At 37.2% G+C, this 26,023-nt stretch overlaps 3 protein-coding genes across 4 annotated transcripts; 2 read left to right on the forward strand and 1 right to left on the reverse strand.

The window, feature by feature from the left end:
• Positions 1-347: 347 nt before the first annotated feature.
• LOC120278917 lies at positions 348-7,518 on the forward strand. Of its 2 annotated transcripts, none has more exons than XM_039285660.1 (17): positions 348-759; positions 1,121-1,791; positions 1,932-3,209; positions 3,584-3,976; positions 4,089-4,160; positions 4,431-4,511; positions 4,645-4,682; positions 4,767-4,854; positions 4,929-5,078; positions 5,279-5,470; positions 5,549-5,628; positions 5,714-5,786; positions 5,916-6,017; positions 6,176-6,281; positions 6,472-6,559; positions 6,647-6,865; positions 7,109-7,200. In XM_039285660.1, the coding sequence occupies exons 2-16, from the start codon at positions 1,186-1,188 to the stop codon at positions 6,822-6,824; spliced, it is 3,525 nt and encodes a 1,174-aa protein (XP_039141594.1). In that variant the 5' UTR covers positions 348-759; positions 1,121-1,185; the 3' UTR covers positions 6,825-6,865; positions 7,109-7,200. The 2 variants fall into 2 exon arrangements, with proteins under 2 accessions (XP_039141594.1, XP_039141595.1); XM_039285661.1 differs by lacking the exon at positions 7,109-7,200 and adding an exon at positions 7,386-7,518 and having other exon boundaries at positions 349-759.
• On the reverse strand, positions 7,047-10,643 carry LOC120278918 (BTB/POZ domain-containing protein At5g47800-like). The gene is given in 5 exon segments (XM_039285662.1): positions 7,047-7,635; positions 8,277-8,654; positions 8,736-8,871; positions 8,873-9,090; positions 9,382-10,643. Coding segments are annotated over 5 exon segments (1,302 nt in total). The 5' UTR covers positions 9,580-10,643; the 3' UTR covers positions 7,047-7,263.
• On the forward strand, positions 9,668-25,945 carry LOC120278919 (ribonuclease E/G-like protein, chloroplastic). The gene is given in 16 exon segments (XM_039285664.1): positions 9,668-9,820; positions 13,269-13,368; positions 17,038-17,141; positions 17,556-17,740; positions 18,659-18,923; positions 19,008-19,972; positions 19,974-20,099; positions 21,508-21,825; positions 21,959-22,000; positions 22,185-22,329; positions 22,805-22,953; positions 23,594-23,666; positions 24,243-24,355; positions 24,663-24,782; positions 24,998-25,153; positions 25,394-25,945. Coding segments are annotated over 16 exon segments (3,162 nt in total). The 5' UTR covers positions 9,668-9,696; the 3' UTR covers positions 25,571-25,945.
• Positions 25,946-26,023: the final 78 nt, after the last annotated feature.

Genomic DNA, 26,023 nt, shown 5'->3' on the forward strand with positions numbered 1-26,023 from the left:
TTAAAATCCATTACACGCTTAGCAAATTTGATAAATCCCAAACGGATCGGATCCTGATCTAAAATCCATTATGCTCTGATGGGTTCGGATCTTTAAGAAAATCTGATAAACCCAAACGGATCGGACCTTGATTTTAAAATCCATTTATGCTATCGGGTCGGATCCTGATCTAGGATCCATCATCCACCATCCGTTGAGAATTATTTTTACCAAAGTAACCCTTAGTGAAAGAATAGAAAACGGAGATGATTCTTATTCCATCGAAGGCTATTTCAGTCATTAGACACAAAATACCATTTTCGAAGTTTGAACTCCTCTTCTTCGTCTCTTCCCGCACACTCTGTTTCTTCTCCCCCAAACCCTAGAAACTCTGGAATTTCTCTCGATTTCTCGTCCCAATTCGACCTTTGATCTCCCAATCATGGAGCCGAAGGAGGCCCAGAGTGGAGGGGACGCGGATGAGGAGACGATGGCGAGGAAGAGGGCGCGGCGGGTTAGCTTCGCGGAGACCACGGCTGTGCATGTCTTCGACCGTGACGAGGACTTTGACACCCCGCCGGATTTGCGCCCTGGAGGCGGCGAGGACTCCGAGACGAGGCCTCTTGTGGGGTTCCCTGTAGAGCACTCGGACAGTGATGATTCGAGAGGGTCGGTGCGCGAGGAGGACGATGAGGAAGAGGAGGAACAGGAGAGTTTTTTAAGAGATATGAATTCTTACTCCCCTGGGCAGTGTCGCTGATTCCGTGACCTCCAATGATGGTAACTCTTTTTTTTTACCTTTCCTCTTTATCCCAAATGTTTTTAAAGTTTTTGCATAAAAAAATGGTACAACTGGTGAGGAATTTTATGTTTTTCGTGGATTATTATTTAGTTGTCCTGACTTTTGTGAAGTAGAACAATGTGCTTTCTCTTTTGAAGATATCAGTATTCTGTAAGTTCTGTTCTGCTAAATTTTTGTATGATATGTGATACAGATTGACATTTTTTTGTTTTTTTAATTATTATTAATGCATTTGTTACATGATGGTGTTTTTTTTTGTTCTAAGAATTAAATCATTACACCGAATTCAAATGGACGGAACTATCGTTTTACTTCATCAATTCCTTTGATTCTGTACAGATGAGAACTTTTTTGGACCAGTATCCACAAGTTTTATCAAAACTGGGAGGTATTCTGACTCTGGAATGTCAGATGATAACAACCATGACATTACCTTAGATTCAACAGCATTTTCTTTGCATTTCCGTAACATTGCTCCTCCAGATGACCGCACAGCTAATTCAGTGGGAAGTGTCAGGACCCCGACTGAAGCGTCAATGCCTGCTGATTCTAGCAATTTCATGGTTCCAACCGGACACAAGAAGCCTATTCCTCACAGGAAGCTTTCCAATGGGAACATTGGTGGCAGTGCCAGTGACTCGAACAATATGAGCCTGATAATGGAGAATCCGAATAGATATGACTACGGGAAAATATCTCCTAGGTTGGAGGCTCTCTTAGCTGAAGTTAACAGAAACTTTGAACCAGATTCTCTAAGGACTGACTCTAGAGTGGTGACTTCTGATCATCATAGAGTTGAGTATACTGATGCAACAGTCACTAGAAATGAACAAATACTTACTGATGGCATAACTGAGCATTGTGATAATGGTAATAACTACTCTGTTAGTGCCCGTCAACCAGAAGTTGTTTCACTGGGCAGTGGTGTGGATCAGGTTGGTGACAGAAGCTATGTTTCTAATATGAGTGCTGGTCAACAATCACATTCCTTCCAAAATCAAGAAACCCAGGTAAGGATCTTTGTATGTTGATTGTTGTGCTGTCAAACTTGATTCTTTGCCTGACCTTTTGGTGTGCTAATTATATATTTTATTATGCAACTTTGTAGCAAAAACTTATGCCCCAATTTTTGTGCCAATTCCATTTTCAGGGTGCAATTTCTTCTTTTTTTAACAATGTGGCCATGCAAGATGTCTCTCTTGCCGGTACCAAGGTTATTCGTTCTGAAAACCATGAAATATTTTCACCAAAAGATACAAACTCCAAAATCAATGCAGCCCAAGAATTTGATAATGTGAACCATGATTCTTTTAGAGACAAGACAGATGGAGCCAAAACCCACTCAATTTCTTCTCCACTATCTGAAAACAAAGTTCCCCCAATGAAGACTGCAGAGGGCCAGCAACAGATATTGGAATATGAGAGTGGAATGCACACCCCAAAATGTGCCATACAACTCTTTCAGTCTCCAGTTCATGGTTCTGTATCATCCATACTCGCAAAGAGACAACAGTTATTTTCTGATCCGGTAAATGGTTCCACAAAAGAGCAGACACCCTCCTCTATAAAGATGGAACTTGAGAGACACAGTGAAAGAATTTTGGCCATTAAAAGTAGCATATCAAAATTTAAAGTTCTTGAAAAACTGAAGCTTATCCCTCACTTATCATTTTCTATGGAAGACAATGCCCAATCTCAGCTTGAAGGTTATTCAGAAAGAACACATGATAATTCTTGCAGAAGTCCATTGAGTTCTCCTGTTGTTCCTGGAAAAGAGAATGCAAACAGTGCTTCTGTAAAGATAAAAGATCAGGAATTCAGCAGGGAGCTGAGTGGCTTGGAAACTGAGATCTTGAATGACAATCGAGGCTTGAGGCTGGCTCAATCAACTCCATCCTTTCAGTCCCCCAAGTCAGGAATTAACATTAGAAAACAGGCAACCTCTCAGAAACTTGTTGAAGGTCCATCAACTTCTAATGCATATGGTTCTTTTCAAAAGCATACTGTAGTTGAGCTCAGAGAGAATGGTGTACGGCAAGATTCTTTATCAAAGGCTATCTATTCTACAGAAGTGCCTGACCCTAATCTATCTTCAATTCAAAAGCCTGACAGAGCAGTTAAGTCAAGCTCTGTCCTCAAAGAGAAAGCATTCCACTTGACACACTCATCTGTTAATCATGACAAATTGCAAAATTTTGCAACTGCCACGGACATAGTGGATAATGTTCTTTGTTATCACAATTCCCAAATGGAAGCGGAAATACCAACAAATGTTTGTGTTGGGATCCATGATAAGGATTCTGAGACTAGGAATTATTCTCCTCGGTTAAGAGAGAAGCTGTTTAAAGAGGACTCGGTTGCTTCTTCACAAGATTTTACTTCAGAAAACAGCTATGATGTGGCCGCAACTAAAAAAAATTCTGTCAAGGTAACTGAACTTCATTTTCTTCCTTTGTATGCATGTTATGTAATCCCTCTGGACGCACATTGCTGTTGCTGTCTTTTTCCTATGATCACAATTACATACAAAGGGAATTTTATTGTTAATACTATTTTCTGGGTGGTCCAATCCTTTTTCAACTGTGATAGGAACTACGGTTTACTGCTCAATTGCAGCCACTTGTTATAGCCGGTTTCCTAGACACTAATTGAACCTCCATGTGGTGGACCATCAAACTATAGGGCTGAGCATCAGTCAGGGGAATTATGTTGTAGATTAATTGCAGAAACTTTTAGCTTGCATTTTCAAAATAGGTACTTATCAGTATTATCATAATTTGCTTAACTGAATATCTTGTGCAGTGGCTAGGGCCAGTGACTGCTGAGAATCCTTTGAACGGGATTGATAGTTACAGTTCACCGCCATTTAAATGTATGAATACTGCAGAGCATCACCCTAACCAGGATATAGTGAAATATGGCAATGGTAACCCTGATGACCACCATCAGAAATTTCTTTCTTCACCAGAACCATTTTCTTCAAAGGATGTTGATAAAATTGGGAAGAAAAGAAGAATTAATGAAGTTCTTCTCATGGACAAGAGTCTCACCTATGAAGGTAGCAAGACACAAAAGAGTCCAAAGACCTTGCCTGAAGTTGTTAGTAGCATTTCTGGTTTGTCTCTGAGAAATGCTGTGGATGATGATAATGGACATAATTTTGGAGTCCAGGGACCACTAAAGCATTGGGCTGATGTATGTGACGTTTCTTTTCTATTTTAGTTCAGTTATATTATGTTATGACAACTCTTCTGAAGTTATCAAGGTAAAGTCTACATTGGTAACGATACTATAATTCATCCTGCAGATACTTTCTAAAGTTTCAGGGGCTACGAAGCAATCATTTTCACCTTCAGTTTATAATCTTGAAGCAAAACAGGTGTGTTCCATTACCATTCAGTTGTAACCTATAGTTTATTCTGTATCTTATGGGAACACAGCAGGGATGTCAATAATGGTTGATTTGTAGCCTCCTTTTCTACATTATAATATTCTTTTGATGTGGATATATTTTATGTGCAACTTATTTCTCAATTGTTATTCTCTGTGTTAGTAGAGATGTGCATTAATGCCCTTACGAAAAATAGACTGCCTTCTTCAGGGGTAATTTGAAAATGACTATAGTTTATCTTTACACTGTGATTTGAAGCTTGACATTTTGGAAGATGTGCTGGGTGAGCTGCATATGGCTAGGAAGTATGAGGGACTGTCTAAGAAGATCCTGTCCCTGGTATGCATATCAAGTATAATATAAATTGTATTTTTTTTTTGCTCCTTATTGATGTCAGGGTATTATTATCATTCAATTTTTCCTTTGCAAGAAAATAAAATAAAATAAAATGACAGATTTTAATTTATTGCAGAAAAATCAAGATCCTTTGGCTGACTTGCATCAAGAAAGGTGACTTTCTCTGAATGAGCATGGATTTCTGATCTAGGATTTTCCATATCCCAAAATGGGTTACTGATGATCATTTCTGTGCAGAGTAGCAGAAGCTAGAAGACTGCAAGAGATGCTCGCGTATGAACAAGCAAAATCACAGTTAAATCATGTGAAGCTTGACCATTTGCATGTATGAATCTATATAACTTGCAATTATCTGCCTTCTTGATTTTGTCTTGTCATCTAGTCATGTTTTTATTGTAGAAAACATCACGGCAGTGCCAATCTGGGATTCAAGAGTGCTACAAGCTAAAATCTATTTTAATGAAATTTCGTCCATATGGTACAAGATCTTCTCAAACTAGAGAGGCATCCCTTTCTACTGTTTCATTGGATTCTGAAAGCAACAATCAGGTCTGTGATGTGGCTTTTAAGTCTGGTTCATATATACCTTGATTAGTGCCCTGTAAACTTCTTTTTTTTTTTCTTAGGATCTAACTGCATAGTTTGTGTTTCACTTGGTTTAAACACCACCCGCTCATCACATGATGCTTTCCAACTGGTTCTTGCAAGGTCAAATCCATTAAACTTGTATCTGAATGATGCTTTGGCAGGATGAGCAACATAAATGCACTTCAATGCAGCAGGAACTAGAAATGCTGGATAAGAAAGTGAACCAGCTGATGAAATCTTTTGCAGCTTCATGCAAGATAAAAGGGAATGTGGACTGTAATGGGGTTATAAAGGTAGTTCGGCAACATCTGGACAAGAGAGAACATTGCTGGGCTATTCACCAAAATTTGCAGGTAATCTTTGGCATCTCTAATCTTTTTTCACTAATAATAAATCATCTTTTTTACTGATACAGTGTGAGTTCATTCTAGCTATGGAAACTAAGCAAGATTGAGAAAAAGCAAGAACAATGTGATATTTTTCTCAACTACAGAAACCTACTTTCTGAAAGGTAAAATTTTTCTGCCAATTCTCTCCACACCTTAGCGAATGTAGAATTGTAGATTATTGTAATTTGCTTGGGTTGGATTTGACAGGTTCATTTTAAAGACCAGACCAGCTTCAAATTTGTCTATGTATAACTCATTGAACCAGACAGATATTGAAAAGGTTGTCATGTCACATGCTCCTGGAAGCTATTTATCTTGTTATTTATTTTTAATACAAATTATCTTTCTTTCAAGTTACAACCACTATATTGTGTATCCTGATTAATTTTAACAAATTGATGTTTTCCAGAATTTCCCTTCTATGAATGTTTGCACGGCCTTTGAATTTGTGTTCAATGCTAGGAATGATCGCAGGCTTGCTGGTTCAAAGAGCTTGCAACAGGAAACACTAGTAAGTTGATTTGTCATTGAAGTAGCCTTCTTTTAACCTTTATTTTATTCTTCACCTGTTGCTATCTCTTCACTACTTCAAAAATGATGGGTGCTAACTTTATTCTTAGGCATTTGTTATTGACGACTCATCAAAGAAATGTTCATCTTGATATACAGGCAACCAGTTTGCTTTTGGGAACCCTTCTTGATGTGCTTGAAGAAGTCCAAATAGCACTCTTTCAAATTGCAAACTTAGTCTCCTCGACATTTCATTCACAGTGCTGTAAGTAATACAATTTATTGGTATTTCAATCTGATCTCTCTTTAATTCTAGCGGCCGTGCTTAAGTTATATAACTATACCGAAAATAAATATTAAGTCATGTTCTCACTGAAGAACATGAGATACTAACTGTGTTCAGCTGTGAGTTTGTTTCCTTAATAATTGTGCTTAAATGGAACATCGTCTTTCAGCAGGTCAGCTTGAATTGCAGCTCTGCTTCCTTAGTAACAAAAGTGGTCGTAAGCTGAGTTTGAGTCTCAGCATGACTGATCTTAAATGGTGAGTCTTAATAATTCTCCAACCTTTCTTTTCTAGATTTTAAATTAGCATGAACATGAACCATGATATCTCTTAATAAATAAACAGTGCGATATACCCCTCTGAGCCAGCTCAGCTTGATATCAAGATATTGGAAAGGCAAACAACATTACCTATCTCAAGCTTTGACAAAGTCATGTCTGTGGTTCGGAGCCTTCAAAGTGGTCGAACTCTGGTCTTGAGGCTCTGTGAGAGTGTTTCTGAGGTTGTTCAAGTCTCGAGTTGATAAAAACTCACTCCCCAAGAACCGAATCCAAAATATCACAGGTAGCCCTTTTTTTTTGCTATTTGCATTGTGTAGTTCTATTATTTTCTTGAACACAAACACCAGTCCTTTCTTCTCGTGTATCTCGAGTTTAGGATTTTTCATCTTGTCAACTGGTGTCATATTTGTTTCTCATTTAGGGATTAATTTGAATTTCTGCAAGAACTTCCATGACTCTTTGAATTCACAAGATTTGATTCATTTCTCATTACATCTCTGAAACACATCCCCTCATGCCCTCGTAGTTCTTCGCAACATATTACCATCAGGTGAGAAGTAAAAAATCATGAATGGATTTGCAAACATATCAAATGAATGGAAGATTGGTGAAGAGCTGGAGTCTAGAGGTTGCAGATCATGCATGTATTGTTCTTGCAACCAACTTCTTTGTTTGTTATTATTACTTCACTTTCAGTTTCTCCCCTGAGCTGGCAGCCTTCTCGGCCTCCCTCTCCTTCTTCACAGCCTTCAACTCTGACACCGATCTTGACCGCTCCATCCTCATTGTTTCTCTGCTTTCAGGTTTTACGGTGGCTACCGGACCTTCTGCTCTGTTATTGGCGATTTCAATGGAGGGCCGATGATGTGGTGTGCCACGGCTGCTGCTTGCTCGGCGTGCTCTCTCTTGCTCGACGAAAAGCAGCTGAACTATCGTCCTCAATGGCAACCGATCGTTTGCTATGGCATCTGACCGTGCATTGGCGGACAATTTCCGGCAGTCTACCACCCTGCACAGTCTCTTCCTCTCTTCCTTGCTCAGCTCTTGGTGTTCCTGCAGTTAGTTACCAATTGCTATGTTTCAGAATCAAAATACTAGTTTTTCCCAAACAGAGTATGAGTTCAGTTTAAGTGAGTTGTATCTGTTCTTGATATTTCTGATAAATTTTGCATCTTTTCTGTGTAAATCTGCTCTTATTCAGATCAGTGATATTCTAACAATGATAAAATAGTAATGAGGAGTGAAAGCTAACTATGTATTGTAATTTTCTATAGTTTTAAGAGTTGAGCTTTATTTAGCATTAATAAATTATATAAAAAACTGTGTTATTTATATATTTATAATTTTGGAGTTAAATATTTATAAACCTCCTGTAAAATCTAAAAATTATTAAACTATAATCACTTATATATATATATTTGAGAAAAATAGATGAACCACATAAATTCAACTTATTGTAGACCAGAAAATTTTATTTAATATTAAAAAAAAAAATTTAGAGTTAAGATTTGAAAAGCTACTAAAATTTGTATAATTTTAACATTTTTTGTTAACTTTAATTACTATTAATAAATTAAAAAAAGCACTATTTTCTTGTATTTTTATTATAATTTTTGAATTATTATTTTGAAATGTATATATAATAAAAAATTCAAGAAATTCAAAGCTTCGGAGTTTTGAAGGTGTTTTGGTACCTTGAGATACGTATCAATGGCGTGGTAGAGCTCGTCGTGGTCCTGCCGGGCAATCTCCGGCAAAGACTCGGCGAGCTCGATGAGCTTCGTCACTGAGAGACGAGGATCATGCGCAATGGCTTGCAAGTAGGAATCGAAGACCTGCGCTACTCTCGCCATGGCGCTGGCCATCCGCTCTCTCTCCTCATGCCCTAATTGCCGCCGTTGCTGGGCTAAGAAGTTCTCCAGGATCGCTTCCACGATTCCGATGTCGAATGAGCTCGGATGCGTCGGTGATGGAAAGAGGAGGTCCTCCGCCGTCGCCTCCTCCAGCTGCCGCCCTGACCTTCTCACGAGCTCCGCCATCGTTGATGGCGATGCGCCCAATTGGTTCGCCACCTTCATCATCATGGAAAATTGAGAAAGTTTGGTATTCGGTTTGAAGATTTTACTGAAAAGATTCTCAATTGATTATGGAACCTTGAGGAGTTTGAGCAAGAAGCGGCCGGAGACGGAGCCGTGGTCGCTGGGGATCATGCTGACGATGGACTCGAGCACTCTCCGGTTCTTGGTTAGGGTTTCTTCGGTGGCGGCGGAGCTCTCGGCGGCCGCGAAAGGTTTGAAATGGGTCTGGCAGGTGCTTGCACGCGTAGACGTGCAGGGCTTCACCGATGAGCTGTGGTTGGAGCTTCTTCGATGACCGCACGGCGGAGATGATCGAGCGGAAGAGGTCAAGGTCGAGCTCGGAGACGTCCTCTGTCCACCAGTCCTTTGGGACTGATCGGTGTTGCTTCTGGTCGTAGCCTGGCCTGGTGTACGTGAAGGACCAATTGACCTGATCACCATGAACAAGGTATGCATCAATGCAATTTGATCAAAGCTTTGTTTGCTTGAAATCATTGAAAAGCTCTTCTCTGTGTTTGGTGTTTGTTTTTTTTTTAATCAAGAGCTAAGATCAATATGCAATGGGAGGCAACAATTCATCAATATCAAAGCTTTGTTGATATGCTTGAATTCATTGAAAAGATTTTCTCTTTATGTTTGGATTTTGGTTTTTAAATCATGAGAGAAGATCAATGAGCAATTAGTTTTTTTCAGACGTTTGGATGCTGTAGTGATTCCGAACCTTTGAAGGATGAGTGAGAATTTTCTCAACCACGGCGTCGATGCAAGGCCGGACTATCCTTGGATTCTCAGACCATGTTGGTAGCCTTCCAGCTGACTGCAGTGTAACAATGGAGTCCTTCCATCCATGGAGGATGCAAGCTTCAAAGAATGACTCTAGCTTCATCACTAGATTGCCTTTGGCCACAGACTCAGTCATACGGAGGAACCGGGCGGCGGAGATGGCGGGGAGAAAGTTGTGAGCACTAAGGCTAATTGCAATGCCGTAACAGAACTTTGCGCAGAGCTCAAATGCCTCCTCACCTCCCGGGAAGTCATGGAGGGAAACTGGGGTTGGCGTGCCTCCGTCGTCGGTGTCAGAGGAGAGGCGTTGCAGGAGGCCGCACTTCAGAAGAAGCGGAAACTACAGTTAAAAAGATTAGCAAATCAAACGCTTGAAGGTAACTAAAATATACTTTGAGTAGCATTACTGCATCTTATGAACATAGTGGTACAAAAATGAAAAATTTTAAAGGTAACTAGAATTGTTAAGTAGCATGTGTTGGCCTTGTTAAAAGACCAGAAATCATTGCAAGTCATGATTACTACTAATACTAAATGTTCACCTACTTAACGTGGCAGTCATTCAGTACTAAGTTTAATCAATGTGGCATGCATTGTGTAAGATGATAATGGCATGATTACTACTCATACTAAATGTTCACAAACTTAATGTGGTCCTCATTCACTAGTAATTTTAATCAATGTGGGATGCATTGTGTAAGATTATCATTACCATCATCATCATTATCACCATTCTTATCTTAATTAATTTTATTTTTGAAATCAAACGGACAGTTTAGTATCTCAGTCAAGAGGCTTAGAATAACTAGAAAAGATAAACAACGGTACTCTGTTCATGCACTCTTTGGCAGGAGTTTGTTAAAAGACTAAAAAACAGTGAAAGCCATGATAACTAGTAAAAGATCTTTATTAAATGAAAGCAGATTACAATAAAGTTAATATAGTACTCATTGTAACCGTATACAGAACCAACCTCATCATTCACCTTTTAGCTTTAGAGTGGTTAACCAACAGAAATTATCTATTGCTGAGCAGAAGAGCATATATATATTTCATGCCAAAGTTCATTGTTTCTGGATTTAGATTCTATTCGCTCATCCAAGCTTAGTAATGCAAACAGAAAAACTGCCTTTATAAGTTTCTGCATTCTCTTAGAGAACCAACACTGGAAACTGCTGTTGGATATTATATATTACTTGCTGATAAATCTTATGAAATTGTACCTTGTGCAACAGATATCTGGTATTGTTCACTATTATGACGAGATCAGTAGGTACATCTGACAAAACTGACCTGCATTTTAGGAAAGAAACTTACCAGACTTTTGTCAATTAAAAAAAGGAATTTTGCTTGTTTCTAACTTTAATGGTGAAGACATACCTTGTGGCTTCTTCAGTGTAGAAAACATCGGGTTTCGTCCCGATTTTCATAAACTTCATCTTTGCATATGCTTTTTCCTTTCAGTGGATGACATCAGAACTCTCACCATAGGAAACTAACTTTCCTCTTCTTTGAGCTCGCCATATCCTGTTGCATGATTACAATTCATGAATCCCTGAAACAGTGAAGTCTACTTGGCTCAATAGCAATATGGCAGACATGGCTTTCTAGTTTGTTGTGATTCTTAGCATTCTTATAACCTTGACTTAATAGGTCCTGTATATAGTGGATTTGTTAAGATAGAGAAATCTTATTATAAATTATCCGTAGATTCAGGACATCCCAAGTGTGGGGCAGTGAAAGTTGATTGGACTTGGCACCCAATGTAGATCAAGGTGATTGGACCAATGTCCCCCCTCCCCAAAGAAAAGGAACACATACATTGTTGGTCATTTCACTGACAAATGGATTTGAATCAAACTCCTTTAAATCAAACCTATCAGAAAAAACCAAAACAATTAGATTTGGTTTAGTGTGAGATAGATAGAAAGAAAGAAAGAAGAAAGCTCTCATATGGTAAAAGTTCATCACAAGACTAAAAGGAAAAGGAGAAAGGTAGCTCTAGATGCCAATTGTGGGGTCTTTAGGAAAAGCTAACTTCTTATGAGGTGATGGAATAGTACATCCCTCAACCTTTGATCCAACATGGTTCCCATCATCACCTTCTTCTCCATCTGGGCCCCCATTCCTCACCTGCAAAGCTGCATCTACCAATATACAAATATTTATTGTGCTAATGGGATCATGATAACTTGCGCCGAATGCTCCCCATGATCACCTAGGCGGCGATCCTCTCTCCCCCTTGATTCCATTATTCCATTATTCCATTATTCATCAAATCTCATATCTAAAAGTTGTTCTTCTTTCTTTATTTTTATGGATTGACTAGTGCACACAGTAAAGATTAAAGTATTGCATTTCTTAGTTTCTAAGAATCAGAATCATTGCATGCTGCACAATTATGCAAATGATGAGTAAGATTTCAATAACAGAAATCACTGTATAGTATTCACACAGGCTCGCGCATGAACGTCAACAGTCGCACGCACACACATGTCCACTCTCTTATTGTTCATAAAATTGGACTGTTTATAGCTACAAGGATCACATTTTAAGGGAATCAGAATTTAATTCTAAAGTAGGTTCCCTTCTTTTTATCTTTTGTGTGAGGGAGGGAACATCAGGGAACGGGAAGGGTTGAGAATTTTTCTCTCTTTTTTTCTCTTGTTTGTTTTTTCTTTAAATTTCTTTGAAGAAAATAATGAAATGGCATTACGTCGACACAAACGGAAAGAATGGTCATCAAAGTTAGTCTGACAAACAGAAAACAGAGTGACACTGTAATTCATTGCACACCTTTCATTTCTGAACTTCTCTTAGCACAACTATTTTGTACTAGATTACATAATTAACAAAAAATATGGAGAATATATATAATCAGTCCTAGTCCAATCCATAATAAGAATAAAGCATAGAATTGCACACTTCATTCTCACTCTGCCTTTTTTTATGTTTTGTTTTACACCATCATATGTTAAGACTAATTATAGCATGAAGGTGAAGGTAGTTGAAATAGAATAGAGAGTACCTCATGTTAGGGAACAAAATGGAAGGTAAGAGATGCTGCTGTTTGACAGAAGGTCTTCATTTTCAAGCTTTGCTCATGCACTGCCTTTGATGCAATATCATGTTACAACCTTCCCAATAGAGATAGATATGAATGGTAATTGAGAGAGCAGAGAGAGAGAGAGCTCACCTAAGGAAAGGAAGCAAGATGGAAGGTAAGAGATATTTCTATAGGAGAGAAGTTCTTAATATCTTGACATAACCTAGAGAGAGAGAGAGTGACCTATCGAATAGGGAATAAGGTGGATGATATGAAGCCTTTCTTCAAACCCAAGTTTGTCTAATATAAATTGGATTCTTTGTGAGTGAAACCATAGCAAACATCCCTACTTATGATATTGATAGCCAAATGACATTAGAGAGAGAAGAAGGAGATGCACATACAAAGTGAAATGGTAGGCCAGACCTTAGTTGCCATAGTCAACATAGTAATGCAACACCAACCATTCATTGAGCACTATCATAAGCTTCTTAGAATGAGGGAAAGGGGGAAAAAATAATATTAAAGTTACAATAAAGACATCCACTTGGTGAGTAACATTACCTCCAAAGACTTGTTCTTGTTCTAAAACAAGCTTGATACTCTACATCATGAGGCCATTGAAAGGTATGAATCTTCCAACCTTCTACTTCCTTCAGTGCTCCATGATTGATCTCTGAAAAGCTAAGTAGTAGTAGAAATATTCACTGTTGGGGGGCCATCACTGTCTCCTCTCTTCACTCTCCACTTACATGGCATATTCTGCTCTCTCCATTTAGCTGATCTCACTGTCGCGCGTGTCGATCATTCTCCGCTTCAATCGACAGAATTGGCAAAACCTGATCTTCCCGGTCGAGGTTGTCTGCTCAACTTTCACAGGTATTCCTTTCACTGTCTCTCACCATACCTCCATTGCCACTTAATTTTCTTCATTCTATAATTGCAGAGTTGCTCTTTGTAGTTCTTCATTGTTTCATTGATTGGGTTGTTAGAAAGTCATATGCAAACTTGTACATATCGCCTACATTCATCATGCACCAAAGAAAGAGATCCCATTGGTTCATTAACTGCAACTTAGTCAATCTGTTAAAAGTAGTAGATACCTTAGCTTTCATCTTCCTACTTTTGAATCAATCTTTCATTAATTTTAAACTTTTGTAGTCTAGAGTAGAAACATAATGGTGAAACCTCCACCTTTTCTTTTTGGACTTTGAATCATTAGTAGAAAAAAAGAACAGTGCATGATTGATTACAAAGAATGAAGTTAAAAAAAAATAATAATAATACAACAAAATTCAACATGAGAATGATAGATAGATTGACTATTATGGCCCCTTTCTGGAAGCCATTGATGAGCTGAAGAGATACTTCATGCTCCATTGGATTCTGAGACACCGGTGTCCTTGTCAGCTAAATCAGAGTGTCCAGAACCATAAGATCCACTTCCAAAATAACAAATATTTCTATGCATTCTGCATCGAAATGAACCGATATGTTTCGTCGGCGAGCATAAACAGCTCGTTTTTTCGCTTCTTTGTTTCATCAGGCGAGGTCCTCTCGCCGTTTCCGTTACCGATATTCTCAATGAAGACATCTTAGGATTGTTTTCAGTAACTGATTGCATGTCGAACTTTTTACAGTTTGTCTCTTCATTCATGGCTTCTGCTTTTGGTTTAACAACACAATCATAGAATGCAGTAAATAGAATGACATTCATATAATATAAATTTGTCCATGTTTGAAGTCCATGCATGAACAAAACACATGAACTAAAATGCATGCATGATAAACTTTCAAATGTTTTTAGCATATGACAATGTTAATTGTGTAATGCAAATTAAGGGAAAACTTATGATGAATATACCTCTTTTTTTTTTTTTAATCTTTTAATAATGGAAAAATTAATTAAAAATAAAGAAAAAAATTTACCTGGAATTCTATTGAGACAGAAAAGAGATGGTTGGATGAACAAAGATGTAGGACTGTCTTCTTAAAATGAGAAAGCAGGAAACCAAAGTGAGGAAGACGAAGTCCTTGAGAGTATGGTGTTCCTATTATAGCTTTTACTTATCTAGTACCCCCTGATAACTTTGCCTGATCTCTCGCTGACCTTTATCAAGGGTTTGTTTTCTTTGCTTCGTTGGGTTGGTCTTGAAGTGATCCGGCGGGACATCTTAACCATAAATTTTTGCATATTACTCCTCACTTTATCAAACTATTATGGGATAAAAATTATGATATTTTGGGGGGTTATAAATGCAAAAAAGCAAGAACTTTCAGTTTCAGGTTATAGACTTTAAATCTGAAGCCCAAAACGGACGGTGATGATTTGATCTAGAAAATGGAAGGTTGTCTTTTTAGTCTTGGCCCATTGATAGTCTTTGATGCCCTCCACGTGGACTTTTGAGTGCGCGACATGATGAAAAGCACAATCCTTGGAGCACAACTGTACGGCTGAGATATGCCCATGTGCATGATCGGCTATCTCGTTGGGCTGGCCCCGCCCATTAACAGCATCGCAAAGATTGCCACGTGGCTATTAAGATTCGGATAGATGATGATAAACACTTGGATTATCAGGTTCGCAGTGATGATGATGACAATTAACAAACGCTATCTTTCATTGAATTATTTCAAAAAACTTATTGTAATTACTTTAATACTTTTTAATATATTTATCTTCTAAATTTTCTATAAAATGACTAAAAATATATCTTGAAAGTCAACAACACATATACTGTATATTTTTGTTCGGTATTTTTTATATTCATAAAAAAATACGTTTTTCGTTTATTATTCAAAAAATATATATATACATATATGAATAAACAAATATCTATATATCTATATATATATATATGTTAATATGAAAAATTATATTATCTAATGTATATATGTAATTCAAATTATATATCCGTACTGCTTGCTATGTTCTCCCCAAGCTGATGATGAGAAAAACTAGATTTGAGGCGCAAACGAACGGTTGAGATTTGATCTTGGAAATGATGGGCTATCTCGTATAATGGGCCCAGCCCATAGGATGCGAACTGATGATTGCAAACAAAACATTCCAAACGCTAAATGGACGGTTAGGATTTGATAATGGCGTACATATACGGTTAGGATTTGATCCTGAATACAATGGACCTTCTTTATGTTCTAGCCCAGCCCATTGAACCCATTACGGAGAACGTCCACGTGGAAAATAAGAATTCGCGCCGATGATGATCGGCGCGATTTTTAAATCCCAAATGTACGGTTGAGATTGAGCTAGTCAAATGACCAAAATAGCCTCAGTTCCCAACCCCCAATCCAAGTCTTATCTCCAGCTCTTCTTCTTCTTCTCCCGCTCCGCAGCTCGCAAAACCCAATTCCAGGAATGCCCATCACCGGCCCCCGTATTTACCACCATTGCCACCATGCCCTCCTCCTCCTCCTTCTTCTCTCTTAGCTTCGCCGAGTTCCTTAATCTCAGCTCCATGGAGATCGCTCTACCTCGGTTGGCTTCTCTTCTTAGCAACCCTCCATCCTCTAGGTTTTCCGCTTCGCGTTTCGCCAAGAGATCCCTCTCTCCGTGAGTAGATTTAATAGTTTTATCCATTATTTTCAATTTATTGGTTTTTTGGTTGTTGTTTGAATTGTGAGAGATGAATTTTTTTCTTTTTTTCTTTTTTTAATTCAGATTTAATGCTTTGTGTTATGGATTTAATGCCATGCATGTATACTCTATCTGACTCTCCAAGTTTTCACGCTCTTGAAGTGTTTTTTATTGCTGCATTATCTATTTAGGGGTGTGTGTGTGTGTGTGTGTGGCGAAACTATTGTTAAAAATGAGATTTTTTTTTTTTTGTCCAAATTCATAATTATGTTGCATTCTTTATTTCATTCTTTAGATGTATTCTTTTTATCCAAAAGTTCATGGTTGATATTTTTCATCATTACTTGTGTCAAAGTCTTTCTTTCATAACTCTTTTTTTTTTCTGTGGTGTGTATTTATATGATGCTGTGGACATTTATGTTTTCTCAATTCAAGATTTTTCAGAATCAAGTTAACTAAAAAAATTGCTCATGTAATCAGTTTATGTGTTAGTTGTAAAATACAAGAATCACGAGCTCATGTTATTTTCCTTTCACATAGTGAATCCATGTGTAGGAAACTGTGTTTGCTGTAAGAGGTGACCATTCCTCGATGTATTTGTAACGAAAGTTATGCTTATCTCATATTATGACAGTCTGTTACTCTTTCCTTCCAAAATAATGTTACAAGTTTGCATGCTTTGATATGGTCCTTGACTCGAACACCCTTGCTTGAGAAATGTCAAAAGTCAAATTTTCCTAGAGGGTGCTGTTATAATTGTAAATGGGGACTGTTTTACCAATATGGTCAGTTTTACTTATCACTGCTTTCATAATAAAAATCAGTATTTTGTTGTTTCAGTAAATAATGGGATTTTACTTGCTTGTGACTGTCAATTTTGTTATTTGAATATTTCTTTGCACATCTATCTTGCATTTATTGCTAAGAATGGTTTACACTAACTTTGATAGGTATATTTTCCACTGGGCTCAATCTCAGAACAATTCAAACATCAGTTTATGTATAAGAGCTCTCCCCTGTCTTTTGAGATCAGCAGTGATGCCCATAAGGAATGGTATATGCTTTACTTTGTCAAGATCTAATCTGTGTGAAGCTCATTTTTTTCCTCATATGTACTTTTAGATATGCACAATTGTCTCTAGATTACTTATGCTAGCTAAATTCTTATAGTTGGACCCTTCTGTATCTGTCTTTCACACATGCCTGGTGATTCTGATGCATTGTTTTGCCCTCATCTCTCATAGTTTGATATAAATGATATCTGAAACCAACAAGATAGACTTTGATATGGAATACATGTGGGATGAAATTATGTATAGTTTTGTCACAGGATGAAATTATCTTTAGGATAAATTAACTAGTTTTTCTTATCTTGATTTTGGTTGGAATGAGCAAATTTTCAAAGCATACTGATGAGTTGAATGCGGGTCTCACATTGTGGCAATCTGGAACTTGTGGGGTCTGACAGGTGACTTGGCTGTGACATGCGATGGATTGTGCAATGTGCTTTGGACTCTTGAAGCTGATATAGGAGATGGCTACCTCATATTTCTTACGGGGGATCTGGTTAGCTTAGGAAGCTGGGAGCCAGATATGGCTGTTCTGTTATCTCCCTCTAAAGAGAATGCTAATCTGTGGAAGACAGAAATAAAGGTATAGAGGCCGCATTTCATCTTTTCCATGTTCTGAATTCTCTTTGTCTTTTTTATTTTTATTTTTATTTCTTTCATTAGTTGTATCTTTTGCATTGTACTCAGGTGAATTTTGGTAAATGTTGGTAGGAAGAAGTTTAAAGAAGTGAAATACTTTTGTTTCGTTTTCTCCACTTGTGTTTACTCAACCATCTTCTAGGATCCTGATTAATGGGATATTTAGCTTTCTGCATTAAAGTGCAACAAGTATGTGTATCCTGAGAACCAAGTATCACATTTTGCTTTTATATGATTCTGTAATTATCTTACAATGTGAAACTGATTTCATTGCATTAGCACTTATAGTTTGGCGCATTTTCTTACGCTTAAGACATTAGTCTTAACAAACATAATAAAGAACTTGTTAGGTTTTGTGCAACGGAATGTCAAGAATGGTGAATTGGAAGAACTTGTATGTGATACTTATATTATAGTGCCAAACTCAATGATGCCAGATAACTTTCTATGCATATTTTCTTCCTTGAGATCTGTTGATGTGCTTTTAGCTTTTAACCTTGTGCAAAGTTCCTTGTCTAAACCGACAACGGAAAGTGTGAGTTGAACAGTTTGTTTTTGGTAATCTCCATGTGAGTGGGCTACTTTTAGCCCATTGTCATTTTCCAAGTGCATAGTTCATTTCCTAAAGTTTTGAAAATCGTGGAAGACCATTAAGACAATAATTCTGTTCTTAGTAAGCTCATTTAAAATTTCTATTGCATACTTCTGCTTCTGTTATTTCATTTTTTTGTGGGACAGTTATCTTTCTCACATTCTTTTTTTAACTGTGGAAAGATTCTTGAGGTGCTTGTCATCGTGGAAAGATTTCCAAGGAGAATTACTCTTTTATCTAGAATTTTGACCAATTCATATGTGCTTTCAGGTGCCATGCGGGGTTCATTTCAAGTACAGTTATTTTATGAAAAAAGGGAACAATTCTTCTAATAATCTAGTTTGGAGGCCAGGGCCTGATTTCTCCCTTTCAGTACCAAACGTTAGCAAAGAAAATGAAGTGGTTGTGGTGAGAGATTCTTGGTTGAGGACTAGAATAGATAGGCTGCCTGCTCCTTCATGGGGATCGTGGATGTTAGACTTAGACCTTGTTGAGCATTGCTTCAAACATAGAGTCCCTCAAGCTTCAGTTCAAGGTAATGCACAATGTTAGTATAATATGCATAGTTTGAGCTCAGTTCATGATGCTGAACACTTAAATGCTTCCAGTGGATTGGCAGGTGAACTCAAGATGCTGAGAAATCCTAATGGTGTTCCTTCGGGAAGGAAGCAACTCTCAGATGTAGCTGTGGATGATTGTATGCTCAAGGTGAGGAATACAACTATAAATGCTGGCTCTTCAGAAAATGAGTTGTCTGAAAGAGAACAACCTGTGGAGGAGCCTTGGCTACTTCAAGCTATTCTTCTCTCCAAAAAGGATTCGGGTGAATCACAGGAATCACTTGATTCAGATCGAGGCAAGATTGAATATCCTAAAAAGTTATATCAAGATACAGAAACATCAGTACTGAAAGATGAGGGCAAGACAGCAGGCACTGTGGAATCAGCATCTACAGTTATACTGATCAACTCCTCTGTATGTACTATGCAAAGAATAGCTGTTTTGGAAGATGGGCAGCTTGTTGAGCTATTACTCGAACCAGTTAAAAACAATGTACAGTGTGATAGTGTCTACCTAGGGGTAGTTACACAATTTGTGCCCCATATGGGTGGTGCATTTGTAGATATTGGGATATCGCGTCCATCCCTTATGGACATTAAGCCTAGCAGGGAGCCTTTTGTATGTCCTCCATATGATGGCAAAATTATTGGGGAGGCACCAAATAGTTCTCTAAATGTTAATCCAAAAGATCAAGTTGAAGCTGCTGAACATGACTACAATGAGGATGACATGATTGATGATGAGTTCTTGGAAGATGACCCAGCGCAATCCATACATGAAGATTTTGAAGAAGCTGATGAGGACCTGAGGATCCCTGATGCTCTTGAGATAAGCAAGAATAATGATGGTGTTATACATTCTAGTGATGGAGAATCTGATTTTGAAGAATATGAACTGGAAACTAATCACCAAGTAGAAGATGAAACCACTGAGGATTTACTTCCATCAGAAATGGATCATTCTATTGATTCAGATTTGTCAAATCTCATACAGCAAGGTTTGGAGAGTACCCACTGCGACACATGTTGAGGAAAATAAATGGGCTCGTGTTGGGAAAGGCGCAAAAGTTATAGTCCAAGTGGTTAAAGAAGGCTTAGGAACCAAAGGCCCTGCTTTAACTGCTTATCCTAGTCTTAGAAGCAGATTCTGGGTAATTATATTTTACAACTCCAATCTTTCTTGTGTTCTAAGATCTCATGAGATTGTTTTATCTTTTATGGATTTTTTGCTTGCATTGTTCTTTTTAATGCTTTCCTCTGTGCTTTCATGATTCCAACTTATTTTCAACATCAAACTGCTGACTGCATATTGTCTGATTGCTGATGTCACACTTAACCACACCAAGTGTGATTGGATTGTGCCAGGCATAAGGCTTGATCTGATCAAATAAGGATTCATCAAAACTATCAAAAGATTCTATGACCGTCAATTGGATCTACTTGGACAAGAGTTAATTGGTCAATGGATTTGATCAGATGAAGAGTTCATCAAGATCAGGGACATATATCATATATGATTGTTTAGCAAACCATGACAATGACAATGCTAGTCTGGTTTACTTTTCAATATGGTCTATCTAGATTATCAAGCATTTTACTCGGCCAATTTGAAAGTCATGTGGAAATCAATTCAACCATTAATTAACAGAATTGTCTTGGTTTGGCTTAGGATTTTTTTCCTTCAAATATGGGAGGGTGCGGACCAAATGTTAACAATGTGGGCCAAGTCCAGGATGTTTTCTAATCTAACCCAGCACAACCCACCTGATCTGAATCTAAGGTGAATATGCACTTCAACCCCGGTCAGAATTTCTGTAGCTTCTTTGCATTGAGAAATTTTGGCGCGTAAACTATTTTATTAGTTTAAAAATCTGTGAATGTTTCCATTGACAATTATGAGTGGACAGTCCCCATTAAGTTTTAAGTACTTGTTGAATATAGCAATATTCTAGGCAACCAGTCAACTCTCGGTTATTAGGAAAAAGAAAAATGAACGTAATAATTAAATTTAGTGATATATTAATACAATTTTCATTGGTGGACTAAAGGGTTCAATTACTGCAAACTATTGAGCAGCTGATATATGGTCTGAATTCATGGGTTATTTTGTTAACCACTGTACAATTTTAGTGTGTGCACCTCAACATTGTGCATGCATGTGCATGTGTGTGTGTGTGTGTGCGTGCGCGCGCTCGGGCACATTACACTACAACCCACGATGGTCCAAGTTCTTTGAAAATCCAGTCATGAAAGGGAAGCATGATAGATGCTCATATGAATATTTTATAGAAAGCATATGCACATGCATACCCACACTAATAGAAAATTTCATCTAATAAAGTATGCTGTTCATCCTCAATTAACCGGCCTTGTCTTGGTTTGTTTGCCTGACCTTTTTCCCCCCTCCAATTAGTTCCAGCTCAGAATTATGATCTGCTGAGGACTTATAAAATCTTTTGCTTAGCACTGATGATGATCCTATATTATGTTCAGGTTTGGTTCTTTCTGCTTGTCATTCATAATTTCTAGGCTATAATTGGTAATTTTATGGCTTTGCAGATATTAATAGCTCGTTGTGGTAGAATTGGAGTCTCGAAGAAGATTACTGGGGCTGAAAGGACACGGTTAAGAGTTATTGCAAAGAAACTGCAACCTCCAGGTTTTGGTTTGACTGTCAGAACGGTTGCTGTTGGTCATTCTTTGGAGGAATTGCAGAAAGATCTTGAAGGTTTACTTTCCACCTGGAACGGTATAGTTGAGCATGCAAAATCTGCTGCACTTGCTGCTGAAGAAGGGGTAGAAGGTGCAGTTCCTATATTGTTGCATAGGGCAATGGGTCAAACACTCTCTGTTGTGCAAGATTATTTTAATGAGAAGGTGAATTGCTTTTCTCTGTCCATGTTATGATTTTAGAAAGATATATTTGAACAGTGCCTTTCCCTCTGCTCTCATGACATTTTAGTTCGTATTTGTATTATGTAATCTAATTATCAATTTTACTGCATTACAGGTTAAGAGCATGGTTGTTGATTCTCCTCGAACTTACCATGAGGTTGGGCAACCAAGTGTTGGAATTATTGTTTTTATATAAACAATAACAGAAAAAGAAAAAGAAAGTAGCATGCTTAAATTTGTATGATATAGTAATCAATTATTATTTATACACACTAATAGAAACTCGAAAGCTAGTTCAATTGCCGTTTCAAATTTCACTCAATGAATATCACATTCTTCAGGTAACCAGATATCTTCAGGAAATTGCACCTGATCTATGTGATCGTGTTATGCTATTTGATAAACGAACTCCCATTTTTGATGAATATCACATTGAAGAAGAGATCAATAATATTCTTAGCAAAAGGTATGTGCTAAAATTTTCTTGTTATGAGCCTGTATATGTCCCTAAAGCAATTCTTTGTCACCCACACTTTGGAATGGATTACTGGCTAATATCCTCATCTACTTTTTGTAACTTTTGGGCAAGCCTTTGATGTGATATTCTGACTTTTGATGCTTGTAAAGAATAGTGTCTGACAATTTCTCATAAACTTATGTTGGAATCCTTTTGGTATGATTTATGATTTTCTTGTATTATCATGTGTCTTTTGCAAATACTGATGTTTTGGTGGTCAAACCATGGATGTTAATTCTACTCATTATGGTATTGCAACAAGGAAATAAACATCAAGGTTTGGTGGAATTCATCAGATGGAAAAACATTTTGTTCTGTTTCTGGCTAAAGTTAATTTACTTAGATTTCACTTAGATTTCCCGCTTAATTTAAGAAAAAGGAGAAAAAATAGTGAATACTTCAGCTCATAACCCAATCTACTCTTTTTTTTTCTTTTCTTTGTAGGGTTCCCACTCTCTAACGGAGGTTCTCTAGTGATCGAGCAGACAGAAGCTTTGGTGTCCATTGATGTTAATGGAGGTCATGGCATGTTAGGACAAGAAACTTCTCAAGAGAAAGCTGTTCTAGATGTCAATCTTGCTGCTGCAAAACAAGTATGGTACAAGCCCATGTCAAGTTAAACATTGGATCGTTCATATTGTCTCTTTGGCTTTTCAATGTGTCAAGTGATCATGTTGAATAATGATGCCGTTTCTTTAAATGAAATGTGAAAAGAGAAGAAAGTCTGCCTTACTAAGGTGATACTGGTAGTTGTGAATGGCCATCCATGGCATTACGTCATGGTATAAATAACGAATGGATTGCTTGATTTGATTGCATGCCAGGAAAAATAACTACTTCTTTTACTTGGTATGTAGATGAATTGTTTGGTTGGGCCTATACATTTCCATGAACAAAGTGATCAAGTCCCTTATATTCATGTGGCATGGGATTCAAATTCATATTATAGGTGTATATTGAAAGTTCAGCATTTTATGTGGATAACAACTAGTTAAAAGCAAAATCTGGCTTGGTTTAATTTACCTCACCTCCTCAGTGAGGATAACACACTGAAAAACTTTGGCTTTGGAAACTAAATCTTGTGATATTGCATACTTTGATGTCTTGTTTCAGTACTTAGGACTGGAAATTTTGATGTGGAATACTTTTAATTTTTATCTTAAGCATTTCATATTTCAGATTGAGACTAAGTGCTTGCTAAACTTGAAGTTTACTGTGCTTCACTTTTTTCAGATCGCACGGGAATTGCGGTTGAGGGATATCGGCGGTATCATTGTGGTTGATTTTATTGATATGGCTGATGAATGTAAGTAATGTGAATTCAAAGGGCTAATTTTTTATTCTCATACCATTATGAACATTGGTCTTGTTAAGCCTTATTCAAAACCTATTTGGAGCTTCAGTGCAATGATTACTAACTGCTTGCATTTCCTTAAGTTGTTTAAGATAGCATATTAGTATTTGACATGCATTATGCATCATGGATGGTATTATGAATATTCAGTCAATGCAGATTGACATGCTATTAATTCAACAGGTCAAGGTGTCCTATCATTTCAAATTTCATATTATTGTATTGAAAATTTGACGCCATTTTGAGCTTCCTTTCTTTTTTTTTTTTTTGGTTGAGCATAATTTACATCGGTTATGCTTTTGGGTCACAGTTGCAGGACAGGAAAAATGTTTTGAATAGCTGGCTAAAACCCATTGACATGTTACATCAATGAAATTTAGAGAAGATTGGAAAATTATTACACATGCACGTTTATAGTAAATAGCTGGTTGAATTAAAAACATTACTTTGTATTAGCTATATTTTTATAATATATATAATTCCACCTGAGAAAATGATCATCTATTTTGATATTGTTTTAATCCCCAGCAAACAGAAGGCTCGTGTATGAAGAAGTTAAAAAGGCAGTTGAAAAGGATCGATCTATGGTAAAAGTATCTGAATTATCCAAGCATGGACTAATGGAAATGACTAGAAAGAGGGTATGTACTTTGCTAACCCAAAAAAAAAACTACATTTTTCCCATATTTGCTGGAAATTGAGAACTACTTGGAATACTTGCTACAGGACAGAAGACCGAGACTTTATGCTATTTCAATAGATTGACATGTCAATTTATCATTCCTATAATGATTTGTCAAAGATATAGGCAAAAGTGAAACTCATCGTTCTTATATGTAATCTTAAACCACCCCTGATTTTATTGACTGATTATAATATATTACATGATAGAGATTCAAAATGTGAAGTGTATGTGCTTTTTTATGTATGATAAATGCTTTGATGCAGGTTCGTCCAAGTGTTACATTTATGATCAGTGAGCCATGCACTTGCTGCCATGGTACAGGACGTGTTGAGGCTCTAGAAACATCATTTTCTAAAATTGAGCATGAAATTTGCCGTCTGCTTGTAAGTATACTCCTGCGATTTCATTCTTAAAAATATCATTTTTTAAGTTTTGGTATGCAAAGTGATGACTTCGAGAAATCACTAGAAAATATGAAGATTTTAGGAAGTGAATACAAATTACTTAAGCTAAGATACAAAATTAAAGAGAATTCATCTTTCTTTTTCTAGTGGCTGATGCTATGAGACTCTTTATTAATTTATTTTATTTTTGCCAGGCTGCATCATATAAAAAACCTGATCCTGAGAATGCAAAATCTTGGCCGCGATTTGTACTGAGAGTGGACCGTCACATGTGCAACTACTTGACATCTGGCAAGCGAACAAAACTTGCCGTATTGAGTAGTTCACTCAAAGTATGGATCCTTTTAAAGGTAAGTCATGAAAAATACCATCTATCAATCATCTTTAGCACTTGTCGGTCCAGTGTGAAAATGAATGAAAGGCCACTTCCAGTGAGATCTTAGCATTTGCTAAAATTTATTGAAATTACTTAGACTAGTTGTATTCACACAATCAAAACAGACATGTCTCGACACATGAAGAAATTTTTTCGCAAAATTGTTCAACTTGACTTTGTTATATTGGACACCACTTAACTTATTTTGCGGCAGGTTGCTAGAGGATTTTCAAGAGGCATGTTTGAAGTGAAGCCATTCACTGATGAACAGGAAAATGATGATCATCAAGTTGCCATCTCCAGATTACAGCGCACAAAAGCTAAAACTTTCATTCCAAATACGAAACTAACTTTATTTCCGATTAAGAAATGGAAGACCCGAGGAAAATAGTGGAGCATCAGATTCTTTTCCTCTGTTTCTCAGTACATAAATTCTCACCATGGCTCAACAAGAACTTTGTTCATTGAACAGTGAATGCTTCTCTTTGCCGGACCTGACCAAACTTCTTGAGGCAGTTCTTCTGTTTCTTTTTTTCTTGTTAAGTGTCAGTGTACCAATTGTATTCTAATTACTAGCTTATTTTTTCGACCTTTTTTTATCACAAATGAGGCATAGTTTATTCATGCATTTTTGTATCAAACACAACGCAATTTTGTTCAATTGTTTTTGTGTATTGATACATGTATTTGTTGTTGTTTGTTGATACATATATATAATTTTGAATGGAAACTAAGAGCATGTTACTTGTACTCAATAAAATGATCTTTTCGCCATTTTTAGTGATTTCTCTTCAAGTTAATGCTTGTTTGATGGTTATTAATGATTTTTTTTTTGTATTTGTAA

The sequence above is a fragment of the Dioscorea cayenensis genome, chromosome 16, assembly GCF_009730915.1.
Source record: "Dioscorea cayenensis subsp. rotundata cultivar TDr96_F1 chromosome 16, TDr96_F1_v2_PseudoChromosome.rev07_lg8_w22 25.fasta, whole genome shotgun sequence".
Lineage (NCBI taxonomy): Eukaryota > Viridiplantae > Streptophyta > Magnoliopsida > Dioscoreales > Dioscoreaceae > Dioscorea > Dioscorea cayenensis.

Excerpts from the sequence above, each read along its gene's own strand:
- LOC120278917 (XM_039285660.1), top strand. The coding sequence starts at position 1,186 with ATGTCAGATGATAACAACCATGACATTACCTTAGATTCAACAGCATTT. Across the intron at positions 1,792-1,931 it reads TCCAAAATCAAGAAACCCAG|GGTGCAATTTCTTCTTTTTT; the intron begins GTAAGGATCTTT and ends TTCCATTTTCAG. Across the intron at positions 5,471-5,548 it reads CTATTCACCAAAATTTGCAG|CTATGGAAACTAAGCAAGAT; the intron begins GTAATCTTTGGC and ends AGTTCATTCTAG.